Source organism: Rhodamnia argentea, chromosome 4 (genome assembly GCF_020921035.1).
Source record: "Rhodamnia argentea isolate NSW1041297 chromosome 4, ASM2092103v1, whole genome shotgun sequence".
In the NCBI taxonomy this organism is placed as follows: domain Eukaryota; kingdom Viridiplantae; phylum Streptophyta; class Magnoliopsida; order Myrtales; family Myrtaceae; genus Rhodamnia; species Rhodamnia argentea.
In genome coordinates this window covers 20,640,690-20,664,262 of record NC_063153.1, presented here as the reverse complement: position 1 = coordinate 20,664,262, position 23,573 = coordinate 20,640,690, and the positions used below count along the sequence as shown (strand labels likewise).

The window sequence follows — 23,573 nt, the reverse complement described above, 5'->3', positions numbered from 1 at the left end:
CGATATCCACGTCAGCGATTTTCAATCAAAATTAGTCGGATTAACTCAATTGGTATAAATATAAAAGATTTGGGACTGAATTGACAACAATACAGAAATTTTAGAACTAAACTAGCACCAATAAAAGATTTATGACTTAATTGACACAAATACAAAAGGTTTAGGACTGAATTGACACTAATACAATAGGTTTAAAACTTTTTTGACACTTATCCCCTAAATTGACATGCACGCTACTAATACAATAGGTTTAAAACTTTTTTTGACACTTATCCCCTAAATTGACATGCACGCTACTTTGTTGTATCACTTAACTCTCATATGACACGATTAACTTTTATCTCGGTTGAAACAAGTCAATCATTCCCAATGATAGCTTATGCATCAATAAACCTGTAAATTACACAAATCAAGTGAAGGATAGAAATTAAGAGCACGATAATCTGCACACAATCCAAGGTTGGATAACTACTCAAAAAGAATAAGAAGAGAAGGTCAATTGGTATAGGAAAATGAATACAAAGCTATGTATTACCCCGCTTGATATATACAAGCTACAGAGTGAAAAAAATAACTGCAAGCAGTACAAGGGGGTAATTTCCATGAACAAAATGCCTCTCTCTCTCATCTATACATTTATTCTCCTCTCTTTCCTGCTCTGTGTCAATATCTCACCTATGTGATCTCTCAAAAAGGGTACAAAAGGAGGGCTAAATTCAAGAGAACAAAAAAAAATCATGTCAGCGAGCAATTGACTGTCAGCAGATGCTATCACGATTGCCAAAACAGCTCAAAATTACTACTATACAGCGACCGATCTTGAATTTCCAGATTCGCCACGTGCCAATTGATTAGTTGTGACTGGAAGATTTTACAAAGGACCAGTCCAGCTGGGAAAATCCACCATTCACTGTCATCCCTGCAGCCAAAGCCAGCAATAAGTGGAATACATGAGCATGTGTGTGTGTGAACTGTGAATAATTGTTTAGACTACTGCGTTACAAGGGAAAGTAATCCTCACAAGTTAATATTCCATGGCTGAAAGTATGGAAGCTTTTTGCCAGCTGATTGAGCGTTGTAGTGAACATAACCACAGAGAAATGCAACCCCCTGGTTCATGCCATATTTGTCAAGATCAATTCCCATTATTTCTTTAGTGCTCGTAGGTACAAGCTCCTGTGTTTTTGTGTGTGCGTTTCGACAATGAAGTAGAAGTAGCAACTTACAACATTAACTAACGATGTAACGTTCCACAGCGCATAGACACGAGCTAAGCCTGCAGAACGCCTGGGTCCATGACTGAATAAAGCATTGATTCCCGCAGGGAAAGGAAGGAGAATCCCAAGCGGTAAGATGAACAAAACCAGGAAGACATCGGCCAATGAAATTGAGTACAACTGAAGCAGAGTCAGCAATACCAAACTGAAGTCCCCTAAAAGTAACATTGAGATCACTAGACCAACAAGATCCTGCAAGAAATCCCAAAACCTTAAAAAAAACGATACGAGGCAGTTACTGACTGAAAAGGATAAAGCTTGCTCAGGAGCACAGCAAAGAGAATTACATCGGTGGATGAGTTGGTGATGTTGACTAAGATGAAAGAATCTGCGTATGCACAAAGTGTGCCTGCATGAACAAAGTAAAGAACATACCTGGTGGCCAACAGGTTTCGTGTTATGAATCATGAACGAGAGAAAATAGAATAGATTTCTTTTCTCTTCCAGCATCTGCAAATTGTTCAAGTCTAAGATTCCGCCTAAAGTCCTCTTTCGCCTCATATGGGTTTCACTGCTTCGAAGCCGACTAAGAAGGCCCTCCGCCAAGTCAGACGATGGCCTTTCTTTCTGAATTCTCTTCACACTATAAATGTAAGTGAAAGCAAAAGGCAAAAGCGTAAATAGTGAATACCACATTCAAGCAGATTCTACTGTACTATACACAAACAGAATCAGAGAACTCTGCACCCTACTCTCCTCTGAACATAACTAGTAAGCATTAAAGACTTGCAAGGTTTTGTTATTCGTTTGTGGTTTCACCGTGTCTTCGAAGGAAACTAGCAAATTACATTACTGGTAAGAGTTTGTCATTTGTTCATGACCATAGCTGAAAAGCACCCATCACAGTGTTCTTTGTTATGTGAACATGTAGCAGGTATGCCTTGCTTCTGTTTCCTTACGCCCTTCATACCTGCCCTTTTCCATCTCTAACAACTAGAATATTCACATATATAACAGAAATGAATCAAACATCTAAGAGAGAGCCTACTTTACCGAAATACCACCTTAATGTCTTTGATGTCACCATCTTATGTGGGTAAGTAAGGCCAGTAAAGATTAATCAAAAGTAAATTGATTCTACCTTTTCCATGACATTCATAACTAAATAGATGATAAGTAGTAGACATTTTACTGGAAATAGGCATTAGAAACCGATACCTTGATCGCTGCTCTATTCGTGTAGGCTCATGTCTGCTTGGGGAGGAAACAGATTGATTTTCGTCTTCAACAGCATTCACCAATAGCCCATACTGGCAATAACCACAAGCAGTTGCCTGGAACCAGGCAAGATCAACACGCACCCCGTGGATCCTCAGGGCAGGATTAGCATGAGTTTCAAGCCATCGCAGGACAGATCTGAATGTCACCCTCAAACGTCCACGACGAACAAGGCGCAATTGTGCATTCAAACCGGCTACAAGTCGATACCAAGTCGTTGGTGGAACAGACTGCAAGTCAAAAGTGTCCCAAGTCAACAGAAAATACATAAATCACATCAACCAACTGGCCATCAGAACTTTTGCCGACACCATCTTGTAACAAGTTGCATATCAGATGATAACCTGGCTGAGGAGACTGGTGAGAATACTGTCGCTTTGAAGAGAAAAAGGAGCCATATAACTGCCGTCGCCTCCAAAAATTATGGATATCGGAAATCTTTGATATAGGCGTGGGGGGAGATCACTTCTTTTTTCATCTCCGCCAAGGAAGAAATCCAGATAAGCCAGCATAAGATCAGATGTTGCAGCCACCTATTAACACATAAATCAGCTCAATTCTTCCTTTTTTTTTTTCCATTCAACAGCTAAGAACCTTTGGATGAAAACTAGAAAAGCCCCAAGTTGAAAGAGACTTTGCCATCTAAGATATTAGTTAAGTGGCATGGACAACGAATCACAATAACAAATATGGAACTGCTATAATGCGAGTCTCTGTGTAATTGAACAAGAAGATCGAAGTATAATTTATCAGAGTCTTGCCAAGAAATCACATTTGAGACACATGTCAGTAACATGTTCTTTTGGACATTGGTTAAAGCTTGAACCCAAAATTATGCCTTGAATGTGATTAATGAGAGCAAAGGGCCCATGAATAAAATCAATTTTCATACATATTATACCACAGAAATTAAGCTTAATAAGATTGAAAATTGGACAACCGTGTCAGAAGAATTCGGTAAACAATCAGGACAGCCCTTAGATATTTGTCATGAAGTTTTCTGAGTTAATGTTTTTATAAGAAAGTTAAATTTGTTGAAGCACTTAGTGAAAGTTGGTTTAAAGTTTGACACTTTCCGGAGAGTGGGAAGATGTAAATGTTTTGATTGATACTGCCGATACCTTATCTTGTCAATGAGCTCTTCTTTTTGCTTCGAACTACTCTGATAAGAGGGGTTGGCACCCCTTTAGTGCCTTTCAGTGAATTTCTCTTTACTAATAGAAAAAACAACTAAAAATTAATCAAAAGAATTGTTAAGCATCTCAATTACACAAGAACCAGTCATAATTAAATAAATATAAAGAAGAGAAACAGGGGACAAGAGGAAAACCACGTTTACAAAGAAATACCAAATCCATATTCCCATCAATGATTACAATCTACAAATATGGCACGCAAACGGGACCCAGATCCTTCAAAAGATGTTTTAACCCCCTCACGAGTTAAATATAAGTTGCTTTTTACATGAATTCAATTTCAAAATGGAATTAAGTGGCACATCTTTTTCCGTTCAGATAGCATTTTGCCACCCATATTTAACCTTAAGGCACATTCAACTTTAACAGACTCTCTCTCTCTCTCTCCCTCTCTCTCACACACACACACACACATTCAGCTTGTGTATTACTTGATTATTCCTCTCCTAATTCCTCTTAGATTCTCTTCTTTCTTGCTTTTCCTACACACTACCATTATAATTTTCAAAGAAATAGATACAAAGGAAAGTGAACCCTTTTGATTTCCTCCCAATCATTACCGTCTACACTATTTCTTTGCAAGTGTGATGGCCATAGGGAACAAAAGTGTTCATACCTTAATGCCTTCATAAAGAGCCCTTGAACGGCAAGAACGTAAGCAGGCATGATCATATTCCGATCTAACAAATTCACGTAGACGCTGCAACTTCATTCTTCGACGCCATTGCTGCCATGACCATGCAAGGGGATAGCCAAGGACAGAGAGAATGCTATACATTGCTCCCTCCCACCATTGGTAAGCAGCTAAAGCATTAATCTCATCCACAAATGCATTGAATGCACCTTCGTATCTGCCAGATGAGGAGAACAATTTTAGACGAATCATATAATCAACAAGGCTCCCATGGACTAGCTTAGCTTGCACCTGAAATGAAGTACTTAAATACCAGAACCCCTGAATCTATTAGCATGATCTTAGACAATTTTGTTACTAGCCCCTAAAAACTAAGTATGCTAAATGGTCGACAAAACGTCTGAAAAGAACTTCAAACCATATTAGACCCCCCCCAAAAAAATAAGTGCAAAAAACAAAGTAAAAAGAAAAGGAGTACGGCAGCTTACACAATTTCCTTTATTTGCTCTGGAGGAGTATGTGGAAGATACCATGGTTCACTGAAAGTATTAGGACCCATGAAATACATCCTGTGCACATGACTTTGAGACTCCTCTGCTCTGTTAGTCTCCAAAACCTTAACAAATGGAAAATATCTTAAAACTTAACAACTTTAAAGAAGTACAGGAAGCCATTAACAATTAAAGCAATCCAATACACTTTTATGACAAAAAAAAATCAATGCACCTCGTTCAAAGACTCCAAGAAAGGAAAGGAATGATCTATTTGAGAGCCACGCTGCGTGGGGGAGGGACCTGGTAACTCATCAACCCCAACAAACTTCATTCTTGCCACACTCAGAACCAGTGCTAATAGGATTAAGAGACCCACAAGAAGAAGACCGAACAACCAAGGCCCACCAAATGTATAAATTAACTCTTCAAGAGCTGTATAACAATGTGGCATGTGATATCTCTCTGAAATGCACTTGTATGGGCAAGGAGTTTCAGAAATACCACCTGTTAAGATCAACATATGATTAAGGATGGATCATTCTGCAGGAACAAGGCAAATAGTTTCGAAAGAACATGTATGTCGTCCACATCCAAACACGGACTATAAGCATGAACAAATAGAGATGAAACATCATAAATGTGCAATTGTAGGCGCAAGAAAATTAAGCCAATCTGATACCCTTTTATTATTACCTCGAACTGCAATATACTCCGCACGACGAGGAAGCTCATTGGCAGGACAATGGTGACAAAGGGATCTATCTGATCCAGTTACATTTTTATATGTTCCAGCTGGACATTCCTGAAGAAGAATAACCAATACAATGAGAGATTTGGAGTTTGTAATATGGAGAGGTTTGTTCAATGGTTCCTCATGGCTCCAATTTGACAGATACATCAACATCAAATCAGGAGAAGTTCCAATTACTTCAATCTTTCAAAGTTAATTATTCTCCAATGAACTATTTACATGACTATATTCACATGAAGGCAAAGCACATCATGATGATAATCCAAATATCCACCGTACAGGATCAACAAGTCCCAATAACTCAGTCATCTGTCTCGTTAATATTTTGCACTGGACACATTGCTCCAAGCACCATTTTCCTCTATAATGTACTACTGGAACAATATTAACGCAACTAATTAACCCAATTCCAAGGCAACAGCGCCTCTAATTCTCAATGCTTACCACACAAAATATCCCGTAAAGCCCTTTTGGACAAGCTTTCCCAGTCAGAGTACCGTTTCCACCACCATGGCCATGGTCTCCACCTTGCCCACCCCTAACGGAATTGCAAGGGAGAAAACAATGAGATTTCTAGCATTTGAACTTCATAAATATTTCGAAAAAAAAAAAAAAAAAACCTTCATAATTATGAGAACTGCAAACACATTGTGTGTGGACGCTCGCAAGCGTGCACGCGCACACACAGAGAGAAAGAGAGAGTCCAGTCTCTTTTCCTAATGCTAAATAGGGAACTGCAAGAAAGGATTTGTAACATTCATAGTTCATGTCAGAAGAAAAGGACATAATCCATCGAGTCCTCTTCCAGTCATCAATGATTTTGGTTTTTTGCTGAAGCTGAGGGTTTCTTAGAGCCAGATTTGATTTCCTTATACTGTGTCACCAAGAACTTTAACGCTGTCATTTCCTATAAATATAATTCTCTATTATCTCCTGATAGTCACAGCTAAACAAAGAACCGAAGCAGGCAACTGACAAATCCAGAAGCCAAGCTAAGCTGCACTCAAATCCTAGACTTGCATTTTAAGTTCTGGACACATGTTGGTATAAACACACATTTAGCACGTGATCAAAACACAGGGAATGCACCATGAAAGTAAAGAACGCCACATGGATGATTAACTTTTCTCCTTCCTACTGAACGGGAAAAGGAGAGAACAAGGAGAAGAAGAAAGCTAAAGAAAGGGGTATATACAGACCCAGTATCTATGATTCCTTCAACACTGGCAATGGGCTGGTACACATCTCCGGTGGGAATATCTGACCAATGAAAGTGAATCCTTCCCCCACCTCCACCACCACCACCGTTAGGACTTCCTTTACCCCCGACACTAGAAAGAACTGCAGATTCTCCAAGAGCCAGACCTCGCAAAAACATTAGTACGGTACCCCCAGAACCACCACCAGGTCCTCCATCGGGAATGTACATTATATTATATTCTTCCATCTGAATAGTATGATCAAAATTCTCTCCATCAGCTTTCACTGAGCCCTCAATGGACAAGGTTGATAAAGGATGCTCTGCAGAACCCATTACTGATTCAAAAGTAAAAATTACATCAAGGCAAGGAATTCACATCGTAAACACATTAGAACCACTGAAAGCAAATTTAAATGGAGCAAACTCGTCAATATTCATGGGTCCAACTTACAGCTAATGATTCCATATTAGAAGGAAAGAAGAACATAAGAGTTGTGATAATCAACCATATGCTACCAGGGCCTTGGAGTCTCATTAATCCAAGCCCAGTTGACGGTAGATAAAAAACATTTAATATATAAGTGCAATACAGGTTAATGTTATCAAACAAAATGCTATAACACACTAAACCATTCATCCAGTGCATAATCAATATTTGAATTATAAAATATACGTTCCTGCCAATTTCCACATATTAACTTACCTACAACACCCCCACCAGATGTTGAACCTTTAAGACTATCGTTTCCGCTTCCACTGCCAAGTTCACATGGCATTTCTTCATTTCCATATGAAATTCCACCCGGAACGCAGACACCATTGTAGCAGCCTGCCCCTCCCTTGCCACCATGTCCCCCGCCACTGCCAATCCCATTACTCAGAAGGCTTCCTCTACCTACTCCACCTGTGCAGCCTGTACAAAGCCAACATTTTTCCGGATAGTTCAAACATCCCACATATATATGGGAGAATATACTTACAATTTGTCTGTACAAGCACCCAGATAAGGAAGGATGAAGGTGTGCATCTTCAATATTTCATATGCTTCAACATTTACTCTTTTAAGCTTTTCCTATTCCACATAGATGGTGAATAATAAACAAATCAGATGCATGATTACCACAGTGGTTACCTAGCGACCACTACGGGCAGGTGGAGCATTCTAGGGTGGACCATTGAAATATCAAACCAATAAAAAAATTGGACCTATCAATAAATTAAATTTAAAAAGGTAAAAGCAAAGAAAAGATGTCCTCTTTCCAAAGCTTATGACTTATCTCATGAAACAGAATTCTACAGGACAGAATGAAGGATAACTTCTAAACTTATGAGTGGCACCTCATGATACTTTAATCCTAAAGGTACCGAAGGAGTAAATATTCAGACCAAACAACAGATGTCTTGCCCCAGAATTAACATATCCGCTATTAAGCAGCCTGAATACCATAAGTTTTATTTGATCAATGACCAGTCATGAAGTTGCTTCATTAACTTTGATAATTCAGCTTTCTTCCTTCATATCTACTAAGTATATCAGTTATGAAAAGTTCTTCCATCATTTCTCATGACTCCTTATATTTTAAATTAAAAGCCAAATCAGGCTAACCAGGATAACCATGAAAATGCCCGAGAAATCGAGTTGTTTCCTAGCTTCATAATGGGTAGATTGGGTATATGAATCATCTTACACTATGCTGTTGTTTTGATACAATGCAAAGTAAATGAGCAGTATGATTTTAATAGTTATGTCTTTGCAACTACACATCCACGTAATCAAGATGTGAAAATACATAGAGAGCATAATTTTAGGACCCCTATCATCGCAAACTTAAGCTTTGTGTAGAAGGCATGGGGGGTGCATTGAAGTGAAAATTTCAGACTATTCTCCTAACCTTCCTCGCACAAATTTTCAAATTTATCCCATCTTCCACTCCCACCCTTACTTTCCTTCCCGCCCCTCCTTCCCAAACACATCATTAATGGTACCAAGTGCTTACCTAAACCAGAAGCGCTAACTGTTCCAGAGGAATGGACGGCAATAGTTCTCGCTCTATGGAAATGAATAATGGATCCTTCTATAAGGCCTTCGACAATTATATCCTCAACTCGACAGATCTAGAAGTGCTCAAATAAATTAGTTCCATAACATGAAAAAATAATGACGCTACACTTAGTAAAGTCATAAATCCCAACAATCGATCACCTGGAGTGTGAAAGAGAGGGAAGAGTTCACATTGCAATCTTCAGGTGGCTCAAGCAGTTCCGCAGGACAGCCATGTGATTCACAGTAAAGTCTTGGAGTTCTGCAGGGACGTAGCAGAGTAAGTATAACGTGTTAAAAAAGACAAAATCTGACAAAAAAAGTGCCGTCAACAAGGTATAATTAATCCAAATTACATGGCATCTGCTGTGGCATTCTTTGAGGGTCCACGTAAAAGAGATCCTGGACCAACCTTCACATAATAGGATAAGTTGTTATTGATACGCAGAGAGAACAACCTAAGAGAAAAGCATGAATGCACATGCAATTTTGCAAACTCCTGATTTACCACTGCAAGGTAGATATCCATCACTTCGATTAAAAAAAAAACTGTGAATTTATAAGTATGATTACCCAGGTAGCACTATTCAAATGGAACAACAACTTCTGGCAAATTAATAATCTTGAGAGTAAGCTTCATGCTCAACAAAAGTCATGTATATGAATTACATCACATGACAGCAAAATTAGTTCTAGTGGAGGCTCAAAGTAAGCTTTATCCAACCTCGCTACCATGATCTTATTTCTTACTTCTAGCAACATTTTCAGAGCAAGTTATCGCTAGCAGCATTTCTAATATAAAACAGCTTACATGGATACTATAAAAGAGAGACAAAACTAGCCGTTGTGCTTCGATCCAGTCTCCTGGCCCTGATAGATTCAATAACCCTTGCCCATGAATTCCCAGGTTAGCATTTGAATGTATGACAGAAGATTCCTGCTAAGGAAGAAGAGAAAACTTTCATACCGGAAAGCATCATATGAAGCGCAGAATAAGAAGCAGAGTGGATTGAAGAAGATACCCTGAGGACAACCAAATTACTGGCCTCAAGCAAGGATGTTGTGACAGTCGCATCTCCATCACCATATATGAGCATTTTGGAATTCCACATCAAAAACATTTTCACAGACATCCGTAGGGCCCCATACACCTAAAGTCAATGAAACAAAGATTGTAAAATAGACAACCAAAAACAAACAAGCCAGAAAACATGGAATATAAGTAGAAGGTGAAGAGCCCATCATGTAGTCCTATAGCCAGTGGTCACAATACATGATGGGAACATGATGGGAAAAAACATAGAGGTCTTGAATGTTAATTGAATAAAGAAGCCAGGCATGCACAATTACCACTCACCCTAATCACAGAATCACTCATCAACAATTCTTCAGCCAATACTTCAAATTCGGATGAAGCATAATGCTCCAAACCAAAACTGAGGATTCCTCGGTTAAGCAGACTTATCTGGCCTTGCACCTGTATCATGCAGGAACAGAGTAACCGCATAAAGTTCTTTATAGAAGCATTGTATCTCCAGCACAGGAAAAGGAAAGTACAGTGTATAGAAAAACTGTCGATGAATTGATTACAGATGCTATCAAGATTATGGCCATTGACTTCAAAGAAGTTGATGAACTGAAGAAAGTAGGCCAATGACTAGCTATAGAGCAGTTAATCCATAAGAAGTGAGAAAACTGAAATAGACAATTGCTGCTCTAGAGATATGGAAGGAGCTTGGAAAAGTCCATAAAAGTTTGAAATGCCTAAGGTAAGATGACAAAATAAGGTTGATTGGTTGTATACAGAATAACTATGCTCCTTCTAAGAACAACAAGGAAAAACTATCAACACAGTCGACAATGGGCATGAAATGTGACACATCATATACATGCCCAGTTAAATACTAGGTTTTCTTATTTTCACGTCAATTATGTATCTGTGTAGTTATGTAGAGAGCTACACTACAGGCCACGGGGCATAGATTGACTGTCGCAATCCTTGTAAATTTTATTACTGAGTGGTATCTTCAGCTATGCCAAAGGTGAGTACTAAAGGAGCTCCATCTCCCAACCCCAACCCCACAAAAAAATATCAAAGAAAAGTTGTATAGTCTATAAGCCATTTATTTGAAAATTTGATCTAAGTTGAGGTTCCTATAGACTCATACTTTTCTCTTCCTTCCCCCAATTCAAGCTCTTTTCAGTGAGCTTTCATCTCCACATGAGTCTACTGCTTGATGAAATGAAGAGTACTGCCACAGGTCTCAGACGTAACATGATCTCTCTTTCCCGTGCATAGTTAAATACACTTTGTCTTACAAAAGAGAATCTTATTTTATCTAACTGTACTTTATCTGTGACGTGATAAATAGCATTTAGAAAGTGTCCCTCGAACAATTGGCACCTTAGAGAAAAAGGAACCCAAACAACACATGTCCAAAAATTGCAAATAAATGTTTCAATACGTTGGACAATGGAAGTAGCATGTCTGCATATCGAACAGTGTACCCTACTAACTGTTGCAGATTCAACAACTACTGCTTAATAAGATAAAGACAAAGGGATCTCCACACTGCACCAAAGGAAGAGAGGGAGGATGGATGATGAGGAACCTGAACACGACTCCAAAGCAAGGGAACAGAAGCCCTGGCATGATTTCGGACATAAATATTTGTCCACAGAGGCTGATTGGGGAACTCCATGAGAAGCGTCTCTGTATTTGTCGTCATATTGTGATTGTCAATGACAAGGCTCCGTGGAACAGCATCATAGAATGTCCCGGCAGCACCAGCATTTTGTGGGCAGCTAAAACTACTTCCTCCTGAAAAAAGATAAGACAATGTTCAGTCATAAGGTTAAATTTCCAAATATTGCCCAAAAACATCTGAATATGCAACACAAACACAAACATAAACAACACCACACCTATTAAAGTTCTAAGAAATGTGAGGGTTTAAAATTTCCTATTGAGTACTCATGGATATTCTTGTTATGCAGAAATGTCCTGGATCTACCGTCAGATGAGCTAAAAATGATAGATCTTCATAGAAAATCTCACCATGCACGTATATTGTAGGCTCATCATGCCTACTAAAGATGTTGAATGAAACTCTACCACCACCCCCTCCAGCATAGCCATTTCCACCGCACGCACTTATTTTGCCATTGCCAGTCCTGCTCTTTGCAATAAAGACATTTAGTTAAAGGGCAATCAGGTATGATGGACAAAAGAATATAAAGACAGAAGATAGGCTTTTATTAATAAAAGACAATGCAATGGCAACACCTGCTCAAAGGGATTCTGGCCTGACAAAGATTGGGCACGTGTCTCATGCAAATAAAAGCATGATGACATTTGAAAGTGCAGCGAATACATTTTCAGTTTTTAATCAGCTTGAGGATTCAAATTCTCAAGGACTTGGCCGAAGTTCTCTTCCATGCATAATGGATCATAGAAGGGAAATGGAGAATTCATTTCATCGATAGAATTAGACCTAATAAAATGGTACACAAACTACTACATTCTTGACACAAGAAACGCAAGTGCTACAGCTAAGATACCGGCATGCACTTACTAATATATCTAAATGTCAGGCCAAAACTTTTTGTACAAATTTGACGACCAAATGCAGAAGGTGGCTTAATCAGATTTAGTGAACCTTTACAGCATAACTTACACAACCCAAAACCCAGAAACAAAGAGATTAAAATTGAAGAGAACCTGCCTTCCAAATGATAAGCGAGTCCCAGGAAAAATTTAGACACCACTCAAACAATGTTTATACTGTATCTTGCAAGTCAAAGTGTCTGCCCAAGTTTCAATTGCTTAACAGTTCCATAACAAAAATCAACAGAAAAGTAAACAATTCTTAAATAGGTGCCTGCTACTTCATCAACCACTCAAAATTGCCCAGCCATATAAAGGGGGACTCCCACTCCAAGTTGCAACCAATAATCTTGCAGAAGAAATGTAGAGGAGATTCTCTAGCTATTCCTCCATCAATTAGAATTTGAATATTTCAACAAGATAACTCAGAGGAAAGGACTGTACGAAACCTTATTTAGCTCAAATAGTAACATTGGTAACCAACAGCAAGAAGTACCCAACTTTTCCTCCCCTTGTAGATTATAAAGTTCATAATGCTTCTCCAAGATTAGTTGCCAAAGGATTTATTCCAGCAGTTCCAATCTCTATTTTACTAATAGCACAAAAACTGCCAACTACCATCAAAGTTCAGCAGAAGCCTAAAGAAAAACTCATCGCTCACAAAACATGTAGAGGACTCAGAGTTCACGTCAAAGGCATAAAGTTCCACATAAACGAGACAAGAATGGTAAATAAGACGAGGGTAAGATATCATGGTGCAAGTTTCCATTCCCTTCCCTTTACAAAACAGGACAAGCCTAATTAACCAAAAAACCCATTAATTTGTTATGGACCCGCCCCCCTAAAAAAAAAAACAAGAAGAAGAAGAAGGAAGAAGCACCAATTTGCTGCAGAAAACTTCCCAACTGTTCAGAGAAGCAAATTTTGCTCATTCTTTCCATCTAAAAAATGTCAAATATGTGCATGTGTAAAGAGGTTCCTCCATTCCATAAATACTTTCAAGAGAACAACAAATTAGGAAAAGGTAAACACGGCATCTTCTAAGGAAACTCCAAAATTTCTTGCCACAACGCATCCCATATTTACGCACACTCAATCACAGAGAGAGAGAGAGACAGAGTTGAATTACATTTTCTGAGCTTTGATGTAAATGCTGCCCCCAGAACCGCCGCCGCCTTTGCTCCCACCATCACCTCCGTCGGCCAAAATACTCCCATTCACCTCCAAGTACCCTAACACCGTAATCTTGATCCTCCCACCACCACCACCTCCCAATTCCGCTTCCTTACTCGTAGTCCCGCCTCTGCTACCGTAGCTACACGGCTCATCGAGCCCCTGCCATGAGTACGTATCCCCACCCCACACGTCCGCCGCGGTCCTCCCTTCTTTCTTATCCTCCTCTGTCAAGCACCCCGCCCCTCTGCCCCCGTGGCCCCCGCCTGCCCCATCTACCCCCTGCGGTGTCCCACTCGTCTGTGCCGGTGGCGCCCCCGCCATACCTGTCGTGTTGACAGCAGTTCCATTCGCGAAGCTCGCATTATTCGCCACCAACTCGAATGAACCCGTCACGATAGACGCATTCTCCCCCAAGGAAAAATTGCCGGTGATATTCACAGCAATTTCACAACCCGCTTCCGGGCAGTGAAACTTCACCGATGGCAGGACGACGAAATTTCCCTTCCCGGCAATGTACACGTTCTCCGTGAGATTCAAATCCCCAACTATCTGACACGTGGAGTCCAACGAGCCGACGCCGCCGAGATCGTCAGTGCATGAAACGGAAGGCGGATGCGGCGGCGGAGGAGGCGGCGCCGGCGGCGAGTAGTCCTGGTGGAAGAGAAACTCGCCGAGGTCGGTGACAGAGGAACCGGTCTCCACGAAAGCGACCGAAGAGGAGAACCAGCTGAGAATCACGGCCAGGACAATGGCGGAACCGCCGAAACGGAGGACGCGAGCGCGAAATCGAGCCATTCGCTGGTGTAGGAAGACATTTAGAGAGGAGGATTAGGATTCGACGATGAGCTCGGGATGCGGAGCTCCGGTTTCACTTCAATGGAGGACATGGTCGAGCTGAGAAGTTTGCGTCTGATTGTGTTCGTCAAGCTCGTTCGTTGTCCCGAAGATGATTAACTGGCGTGAAGAACCCTAGAAATTGCTCTGCAAGAGAGAATTTCTCAGAGACCTTGAGAGAGAGAGAGAGGTTTGCCGAGAAAGAAGAAGGTGGAGAGCAGATAGAGCTTTTTTACGTGAACAGACCAAGAATGCTGATCTGCAGCAGCGTCTAGAGTAACTTATCTGGAACCGAGTCTCCATTGGTTGGGTTTTCGGGTAACGAATGGGGTTGGAGGAAGAGCGAAGACCAGGTGGGACTGACCGCGCTGGATTGTGAGCGCATTAGAGAGATTCCCACGATCCTTTAATGGAGCGTTTAGTGCACTCACCTTATTTAATGAAGAGGTCGAACCCGGACAACTTTTCTGAACCAGAAAGGAAATGGCAACCGCAGCTAACGACGTCGTAATCAGCCTCCGCTTCAGTTGAGATTACTTCCCTAATTACCCTGACAGCTAGCTGAACCGGAAATGGTAATGGAGCGTTTAGGCTCAGTTTATTTTTTTTATTTAATTAATAAAATAATAAAAAATAATCATTTGTATCGTTTAAAATAATTAATCAATCAAAAATATTTTCACTATCAAAAGGCGATTTATATCTAAATATTTTCGAAAATGATAAAAATATTTTTTGCTCTTTCATTTTTCTACAAATTTCAAGTGATTATTTTTGGATAATTTTTTTCAAATCACTCATTTCTCGTTAAACAAACAAAGCCTTATTAATAAGAAAAGACGAGTAGCTACAACATAAAAGGTTACGTTGCATTTTGTTTTAGAGTGATAATACAAAATCAACCATCGTAATACTTTTTTAAGTACATTCATTTTTTTTTTTTGGTTGAAAAGTACACTCAGTTAATAAAAAGAAAAAGTTGTAACTTTCTGACAAGTTTTCAAAACATTACTTAAGCCACCATTAATATGCTTCCAAAATGATGGCAGTTTTTTTTCGTGATTTATGAATTCGTTGTACTTCTACTCATTTTCTTTATTTTGAAAAAACTATATATATATATATATGTATACTCAATTAATAAAAAGAAAAAGTTGTAACTTTCTGACAAGTTTCCAAAACATTACTTAAGCCACCATTAATATGCTTCCAAAATGATGGCGGTTTTTTTTCGTGATTTATGAATTCGTTGTACTTCTGCTCATTTTCTTTATTTTGAAAAAACTATATATATATATGTAGTGGTTTAAGCAAATATATCAATAATTCTTGTCAATTAGATTTGTTACTATTCATTTTTTACAATAATCTCACATACCATAGTATCTCGAAGTACGGTAAAGATTATGCTTTTTTCTTTACTTACATTCTTGGCTATAGTAAATATCAAGGGTCAAATGCAATGCCGAGTTCTTTATTATTAACAAATGGCGTCAATCATTAAGTTAAAATAAATAAATAAATAATATATATGTTGTTTTGATCACACATGCAATGCAAGTTTACCTGCCATAATTAATATAAAAGAAAAAGACACAGGTTTTGGCCACGACAAAAAGAAAAAAAAAGGTGTGTAGCAACAACAAAAAGTGAATACTATCGTGTCAAATTTAAAAAGTTATATATGTAAATTGCTAGTTCAATTTGTGTTGGGTGATTTCACGATCTTCCATTTTACGGAATTAACGAAATTTATAATCCGAACTCATTAAACAGTTGGAGAATCATCTTCATTTAATTAAATTTATCAATTCCGAATAACATATTCGTAGAATCTAGATTTTTTTTTGGGGGGGTGGTGGGGGGGGTGGGGCACAAATATTCGTCTAATTTCGAATATTTCGAATATTGGAAATATTCGTCCAATTTCTCCTTGATGGTTTTCACGGGTTACCGAAAACGCTACATGCGAGGGAACGTAGCAGTGCAGGACACGCGCCTCCCCGAGGCCGTTCGGTGGGAGAGGCGCGTGACGTGGAGTCGCCGATAGGGGAGAGAGAGAGAGAGTATGTCTCACGTTACCCGGCTGTCGCGACGGCCTGCGTCACCGACGGAAGATGCTGGGCCGTTTGACTAGTATGATTCCACGAAAACGACAGGCCCGATTGGTCCGTGAGTTGACACGACCAGTGACGTAATTTCCCCCCACCCGTAGGGGGGAGCTGTAGTTGGAGGAGGGCGACAGGGGAAGACACGTGTGTCGAGCTGACTCAGCCAGGCCAGGGTGCTAAGTTTTAGTCCCCGAAGGCTGTGTTGGGGATGGCTTCGAGCTCTCCTTTTCCAATTTTGGTTCGGTCAATTTATGTTGTCATGGTAATGAAATCCGAAACAATGGATTCCCTCTTTCAAAGCATATGGAATTGGTAGAAGATACGGCCCTTCAATCTGGGTCATCTAAGTCGAATTGCTTCATTGTGATCCGACCCGAATAGTGATGCCGGACTATATTCGAGCCATAAAAAAATATCACGACACGAGATGCAAGACATCAAGGTGAACTTTATAGCTCGACCCTTTAATCGGACCAATTCCGAAGCTGCATATGGCCCTTTTAACCATTAGTAGAAGAGAAACTAAACGTGTTTTTTTTTTCTCCTTTTGTTCGCTGACTTTCTTTTACGTGTGGTCTTGGAGAAATGGCGCTGATAATGGGAAATTATCGCTCAGTCCGAGATTCATTTGTCAAATCTCACTCTCTGGAGTCTGGACGCAGTTTGACTCTTCTGTAGATGGAAAGAATAAGGAAAATAACTGATTGGATTGTCAAGGAACGATGGAAAATGGCCTTGTGAAGTGTTGATTAAAATTAGAGGTGAGCAAAAAAAAAAACCCGATCGGATCGGGAGCAACCCGGATCAAACCGGACCCAACGGCAGGTTCGGTCCGATTCCCGGAGGTGCCGGTCCTGTGTCGATTCCATAAAATCAAAATCGGTAATTATCGGTCTGGTTCTCGGTTTCAAGGATGAAACCGCCCATCCTAACCGCTCAGACCGGACCGGACCGGACCGCCCACCCTGCAGCTCAAAGATTTCAAAGTGCATTGGACAACAACACACTCAAACAGAAGGGGTTTTTAGTGTAATAAACCCAAAGCACAGGGGCTGAGTTGCACATAACGCATTCTTGAACACACCGTTGACCCGGTGCGTCGGCTAGAAAAGAACAGGACTAAAGGATCACTTCCCTTGCCATTAACAAACCAAATCACAAGTCATCGACCATAGTCTACAAAACAAGAGATCAGTTTAAATAATCCGGAACCACGTGACTTTTGGACACATTTCTGTTCGGACAAGTCATTTTTCTATGCTATCATTCGAGACATGTCGGCTGTACCAGCTCTATACTGCCCCAAAGGACGTCTGCAAGTCACAGCCATAATCGTTTAATAAGCGCTTGATGCATCAGCTTCAAACAGACACCATATTCACATCTACATCCTCAGGATCAACCCACACCTTGGAGAACAAAGACCCCATTTCAAATTGACAAAGTCTTGAAGGAATGGAAAGGACAAACCAACAAAAAATCCCCACCCATCTTGACTAAGGAATCGAATGCAGGAAGTTCAAGTGCGATATGATTCGAACGAGGAATCCATAGTTTCTGCACAGAGAAGTTGATGATGTGTTTCTGTGACTCACTTTTCTGAAATCATGTGTAGATACAATGCCTACGGTTTCTGTTACAAAAAAATTTGCTATCTACACAGATCTGTCGGATTTCTCGAGTTACTCATCGAATGCTAACTGCTGCCCGACTTTAAATCCTGTCATTAGGGCACGTATGGAAATAGTATTATATATTTAGATAGTGGCTCAGGCTACTACATAGTTCTTTGTCTCTTAGTTTCTCCATGGCCTTTCGCTCTATTCTCCTTATCCACTCCTTGCTTACATCGAATAATCTCCCGATTTCTTCTAGTGACTTAACCTGATTATCTTTAAGCCCATATCTCAGTATGAGAACTTGCCTCTCTCTACAATCCAAGCCACTCAAGAGTTCTTGAATTTGGCTCCTCATGTTTTGCCGTATGACCGTTTCCTCAGGGCTTCTCAGAGATGGATCAGGTGTAAATTCCTGCATCACAGGTCCCACATTAGTAAAGAAGATCCAAACCGCGATAAACATTTGAAACATCAAATTAAATTCTATTTCTGAGTGAAACATCAAATTCAATGTTAAATTAGAGGGAAACAGACTCAGGAATCAGGGTGGGCAATATTCGAGTAATAAGAACCCATATCAAAGATGGATTATCTCAGTCGAAAATCAATGATTACTTACGTGGGTACTAATGGGTTTGTCTACAATTCCATGCCCAAAAACACAGGATAGTATCCCATGAGAATACTACTCGTCCATGCATTTGACCGCCGAAAAAAGGGAAATAGGAAAGTCTCAAACATCAAGGTCCTAAATGCCGATGATATGATGAGGAATGCACGAACGAAGATAGAAGAGACAAACTTCTTCCCCTACCATATATTTTGCATTGCTGTAATCTCCCATTTTTTGATCTATTGAACCCACGACTCTCAGGCATTGGCTGGCTGATCTGACTTTAGCTACAGAGAAGCCAGTGAGCTTTGCAATCTCCTTGTCGTCAGGATATTTTCTGTGGCGGTTATTAAGAGATTTCCGAGCCTTCTGTATCTGATTCACTGCAGTGGCTAATGTGGTCTGCAAAGTGCAAAAGGCAGAAGAAAAAAGTTAGAAAGGAAAAAGAAACAGGAAGCCATAGCAAAATACAGGTTCTTGCTCTTGCAAACTTGCAGTAATTATATAAGGAGGAAAGGTACACACAGGAATTCGGATCCCTCTAGCATGCCATGCCACCATTCTGGACATAGATTTTCTGATCCAGTACTGAACATAGGTGGAAAATCTGTAGCCTCTTGCGTGGTCGAACCTTTCTGCACCACGAAGCACACCCATATTTCCTGCCTGTAAAAAAGCAACATTCACCACCATTCAATTACCAGGAACTTAAACATCAGTGAGAATAAAGAGAAGCCTGTCACCCATTTTGAATCAACTATCACTAATATAAAGGAAAAGACTTCATAAAGAACAATTCCAAATTGCACGAATTCCCAACGGTATTAACCAAAGTCTTTTAGAATTCAAGATGAAGGAAGAAGAAATGTACGTACATAATAGTTTTATTCTAAAAGCAGATTCTTCTAATTGTTTCTATTCATATTTGGAGATCACGCCATCGGTCATTGTCACAGTCAAGGCCAGGTTCTTAACCTGGTGTGGGGCTCTATATTGGTTGCAAAGCTTGATCTTAACTACAAATATGATATAGATGCAGTTACGACATGATGAGATACATTTCACTTGGGAGTAAAGAATGCGGCAACGCCACTTCAGGCCAGACAGGAAAATCAAGCGAATATGTGGTTCAGGTGAATTACCCTGGCAAAACTAGCAAATGCCTGCAATTTATTCACAAACAGACAGCAATCTGCACATAATTGCTGCTGGCAGGTAGCAAACAGACTCTTTGCCAAAGTTGTTATGAACATTTAACATCCTTTCTAGCACACTTCAGCTTATTACTAGCATGTGCAAGCTCAGTTTGCCAAAAACTATACTACTGTTTCTGATTGATGTCAACTAGAGAGGACTACCAAACATGGAGACGACTATAAATTTATCACATTATGAACTGGACAGAGGAGGGCCTATTGTCCATTACTAACCATCTCCATTTACTATATTCCAAAGAAAGAAAGTGACGGAAAATTTTCCATCACCTAAGTGTAGGTCCTGCTCTAATGATTTTGGCAAGGTAGATCATAGTGAGCAGGAGGTCCCAGGTTTCATTACTGGAAACATCCACTTTCTAATACAAGGCTAGGCAGTGGCTTGGAGCCTCGTGTTAGAATGGCACTTTCAAGAAAGACATGGTGAGAATGAGAAACCAAAAGAGCAAGACCTGAATTAAATCTTCATGTGCAATACCAAGACCCCTGTAATTCCTTGTAAGAAATATAACTAAGGAGCGAGTGCTCCTCAAAAGCTCATCCCTGCAAAACCAACCAAAATGCAAGTTCTGACGCAGCACATTTTCATCCACTCCAGCAGCTTCCGCCCAGCAACGCAAGCTGGGCACCTGCCCACTTTCCTCTTCCAAGATTGTTCTTATTCTCTCCAATTCTGCAACCACCTGTATTAAAGTCAGAAGCTATTAAGCAGGGTCCCTTGCTATTTACACAGTGATAATATTTACTAGCTCATAATGACCTTAACTCCTCTTGACATTTCGGCCTCATTCCTAGCAATTATCGACCTTCTTCTCTTGGAGTTTGATGCTCGTCTATGAGATGAAAATGAAGGTTGTTGGAGCCATTTCTGATTGGCAGTTGAAAGCAATGAAATAGGAGAATTTTGGTTGGGTTTTGAAGATTTTCTTTCACTTCTTGATTTTCTCGTTTCTCTTTTCCCTGACCGAATGATTCTTTTGACATGATTGTCCCTTTTACTGCTCATCTTCTTTTCCACCAAAGCATCAGATACTTCACAAGCATCTGGGCCATCGAAAGCTTTTGACAGACAGGCATGAAATAACTTTAGAGCTCCAAGTCTTCCTAACTGTAGCAAAATATCTCTCTCCAATATTAACGCATCTGAATCTGTAAGAGTATCCTCTAATGCATTAAGATTTTCCATCAACAAACTATAATGTGCTGCCTTGACTGATTGTAAGCTAGTGTTGCCTTTAGAGTTGCTTGCCCTGTGTGATATGTGAATTCCACCAGTATCACTGTTTATACTACTGAATGGCCTCTTGCCAATGATTACCTGCAAATAAGACCTTCAATTAGATTCCACGCACCTCACATTAGTCCGGTGATAGAGACAAATTTGAACTGGTGACAAGATGATTTTGAGTTCTCTGCAACATAAACACTAGCTGACCAAGTGCTTCTCTCTCTCTCTCTGAACTGTTATTTGCAGAGCTAACTTAGTTATCCTACACAGAAGATTGATGGCTATAATTGACACCAAGAACTACACCAGAGGGAAATATCGCCTAAAACCACAGCAACTTCTCAGCCACAACTGATGGTTGTTCATTTAGGTGGTGAATAGTGGTGACAATGATGACAATGACTATGAAAATTGATGATGAAGTAATGGCATGACTTCTTCCAAACAGAGAAGATTGAGGGACCTTCGTATCCGTCATTTTGGATAGATCATCTTCCAAGGTAGGAGTGGATGCAGACGAACATTTGCACGCTCTCGAATGATATTTATGGCAGGGCTCAACCTCCTCGGCTATACTGGACAGAGAAGACAATCTTCCTGAGCTAAAAGAAGCTTCCTTGCCTCTGACTGAAAAACCAAAGACTTCCCATTAGTGCTAAAGAAACGAATATAGCAGGAAAACAGGGAGATGGTGTATGCCATTCGGGTGTCAATACACTAATGTTATAAATGCATTCAAAACATGAAGTTCCAAAAGAAGTAAATTAAACAAGGTCGACAGTCACGGTTAGCTAAGCTTCTCAACAGGTACGGCAAGCATCACAAATGGGTACCGTAACTTACTACTTCATACAAAATCCTATTAGACGACGACGACGAACCCAATTCAGTCAATCGGAATCTTTTAGCAATGCGACGCTCAAAACTTCTTTTGATTCGGCTACAACTTTCATCCAACGGACGATCGAAGTTCTCAGGCACCGAGCATGAAGCTAAACCAATGAGCGCATTGACGAGATCAAACAGGTGAAACGAAGCGAAACAAGGATGGAGAGCTCACCAGAGGGAGAGAGTCGAGTCGGCGAGTTGGAGAGGAGATGAGACTGAACAGGGACGACGCACTTGAGGTTGAGCCTGAAACCCATGCCGATGGAGGTGGTTGGATGCAGAGAAGCAGAGGGATGGTGTCCATCAAAACGCTTTTTATAAGCAAAGATGAAGCTTTTGAGAAGAAGAAGAAGAAGGAGAGAGAGAGAGAGAGGCTTTGCGTGTCGCGTAACAAGTATGTTGTCACTTCTCCACCACCGGTTCTTCATCTTCTTTCATCTTCTTATGTTTTTCCTTCGCTCTATATCTTCTGTTTATTGAATGGAGAAAATATGTAGAAAAAAATCATGAAAAATTCTTAACCGGACTCTCTTTTTTTTTTTAAGAAACAATTCTTAATAAAGGCTTAGATTTTGGTTTAGAAAGATGGGGAGGGGGGAGAAAATGAGAAACAAATGTGTGAAAACATTGTAAAATATCTCATTTTTGCGAGAAGAAAGTAGAAGAAAAATTTTCCATTCACAAGTGGGGATTGAGATGTTCAGTTTAACTCTTGGGGATGGTCCTCAAAACGAGGAGGAAAGAAGAACATGATAAATACATCAAGGATTTGTGAGTGTGTTCCTTAGTGAATAATGAATGATTTAGAAAATATTTTTATGAAAAAATATGTAAAAATGGATTTTATTTTGATTATTCATGAAAATTTAGGCATAGATTGTCAACGACAATAAAAATATTTTTAGTTGACTAATTATTGTAAGCGATATAATTAATCATGTTATTGGAAATGTTTGATTTCGTTTTGATGTTTTATAAAGTACTTTTGGTTGATTTTTTAAATGGTTGATTTTGGTTTGATGTTCTATAAAGTTCTACTGATTAATACATGGATTAGATCATGTACTAGATTTGCCCCAGAAAAAGCCAAAAAGCAATAGCAATGCGTCTACTTGTGCGATTATTTCGTGAAAAATCAATAATTTGAAAAAAATTTTATAAAATGATTGCTTGTATTGCTTGTAATTAATTAGTCAATAAAAATATTTTCATAATTGATAACAATTTACGTCCAAACACTTTCGGTAACAATAAAAATATTTATCATTTTATCATTTATTTACTTTTACAAGCAATATGAAGTAATTATTTTTTCATAAAATAAATACATACTGTTTATGCCCTCAATAGCTTAGTCTCACGATGGTCGTGTGCATGCATGGAATAGCGGTAAAGCCCATCTACAGTAGATATCGTACTTGGTACTTGCATTAGATCATCCATCCAAGACCAGTAGTTCATGAACAAATTG

The 23,573-nt window shown here is 39.7% G+C and overlaps 2 protein-coding genes and 1 long non-coding RNA gene across 5 annotated transcripts; 1 reads left to right on the top strand and 2 right to left on the bottom strand.

Annotated features, from left to right (window-relative positions):
* Positions 1-311: 311 nt before the first annotated feature.
* LOC115741110 (RNA polymerase sigma factor sigC) lies at positions 312-22,520 on the bottom strand. 3 transcript variants are annotated; one of them, XM_048277253.1, is made up of 8 exons: positions 22,275-22,519; positions 21,678-21,841; positions 20,747-21,304; positions 20,439-20,669; positions 19,298-19,438; positions 18,974-19,174; positions 18,285-18,571; positions 312-328 (listed from the first exon to the last, which is right to left on the bottom strand). In XM_048277253.1, exons 1-7 carry the CDS (start codon positions 22,357-22,359, stop codon positions 18,290-18,292), a joined length of 1,662 nt encoding a protein of 553 aa, XP_048133210.1. In that variant the 5' UTR covers positions 22,360-22,519; the 3' UTR covers positions 312-328; positions 18,285-18,289. The 3 variants fall into 3 exon arrangements, with proteins under 3 accessions (XP_048133210.1, XP_030530690.1, XP_030530691.1); XM_030674830.2 differs by lacking the exon at positions 312-328 and having other exon boundaries at positions 18,279-18,571; XM_030674831.2 differs by lacking the exons at positions 312-328; positions 21,678-21,841 and having other exon boundaries at positions 18,279-18,571; positions 22,275-22,520.
* LOC115741106 lies at positions 473-14,609 on the bottom strand. The gene is made up of 22 exons (XM_030674825.2): positions 13,549-14,609; positions 11,871-11,986; positions 11,425-11,633; positions 10,170-10,289; positions 9,835-9,963; positions 9,624-9,749; positions 9,169-9,224; positions 8,975-9,074; positions 8,769-8,886; positions 7,475-7,684; positions 6,770-7,106; positions 6,015-6,108; positions 5,513-5,621; positions 5,052-5,323; positions 4,814-4,941; positions 4,308-4,542; positions 2,840-3,028; positions 2,436-2,725; positions 1,653-1,860; positions 1,227-1,469; positions 1,022-1,110; positions 473-919 (listed from the first exon to the last, which is right to left on the bottom strand). Exons 1-22 carry the CDS (start codon positions 14,388-14,390, stop codon positions 772-774), a joined length of 4,368 nt encoding a protein of 1,455 aa, XP_030530685.2. The 5' UTR covers positions 14,391-14,609; the 3' UTR covers positions 473-771.
* On the top strand, positions 14,482-22,476 carry LOC115741118. Its single transcript, XR_007198071.1, has 3 exons — positions 14,482-14,619; positions 16,485-16,495; positions 22,459-22,476. It is a non-coding gene; the product is annotated as an uncharacterized LOC115741118 (long non-coding RNA).
* Positions 22,521-23,573: the final 1,053 nt, after the last annotated feature.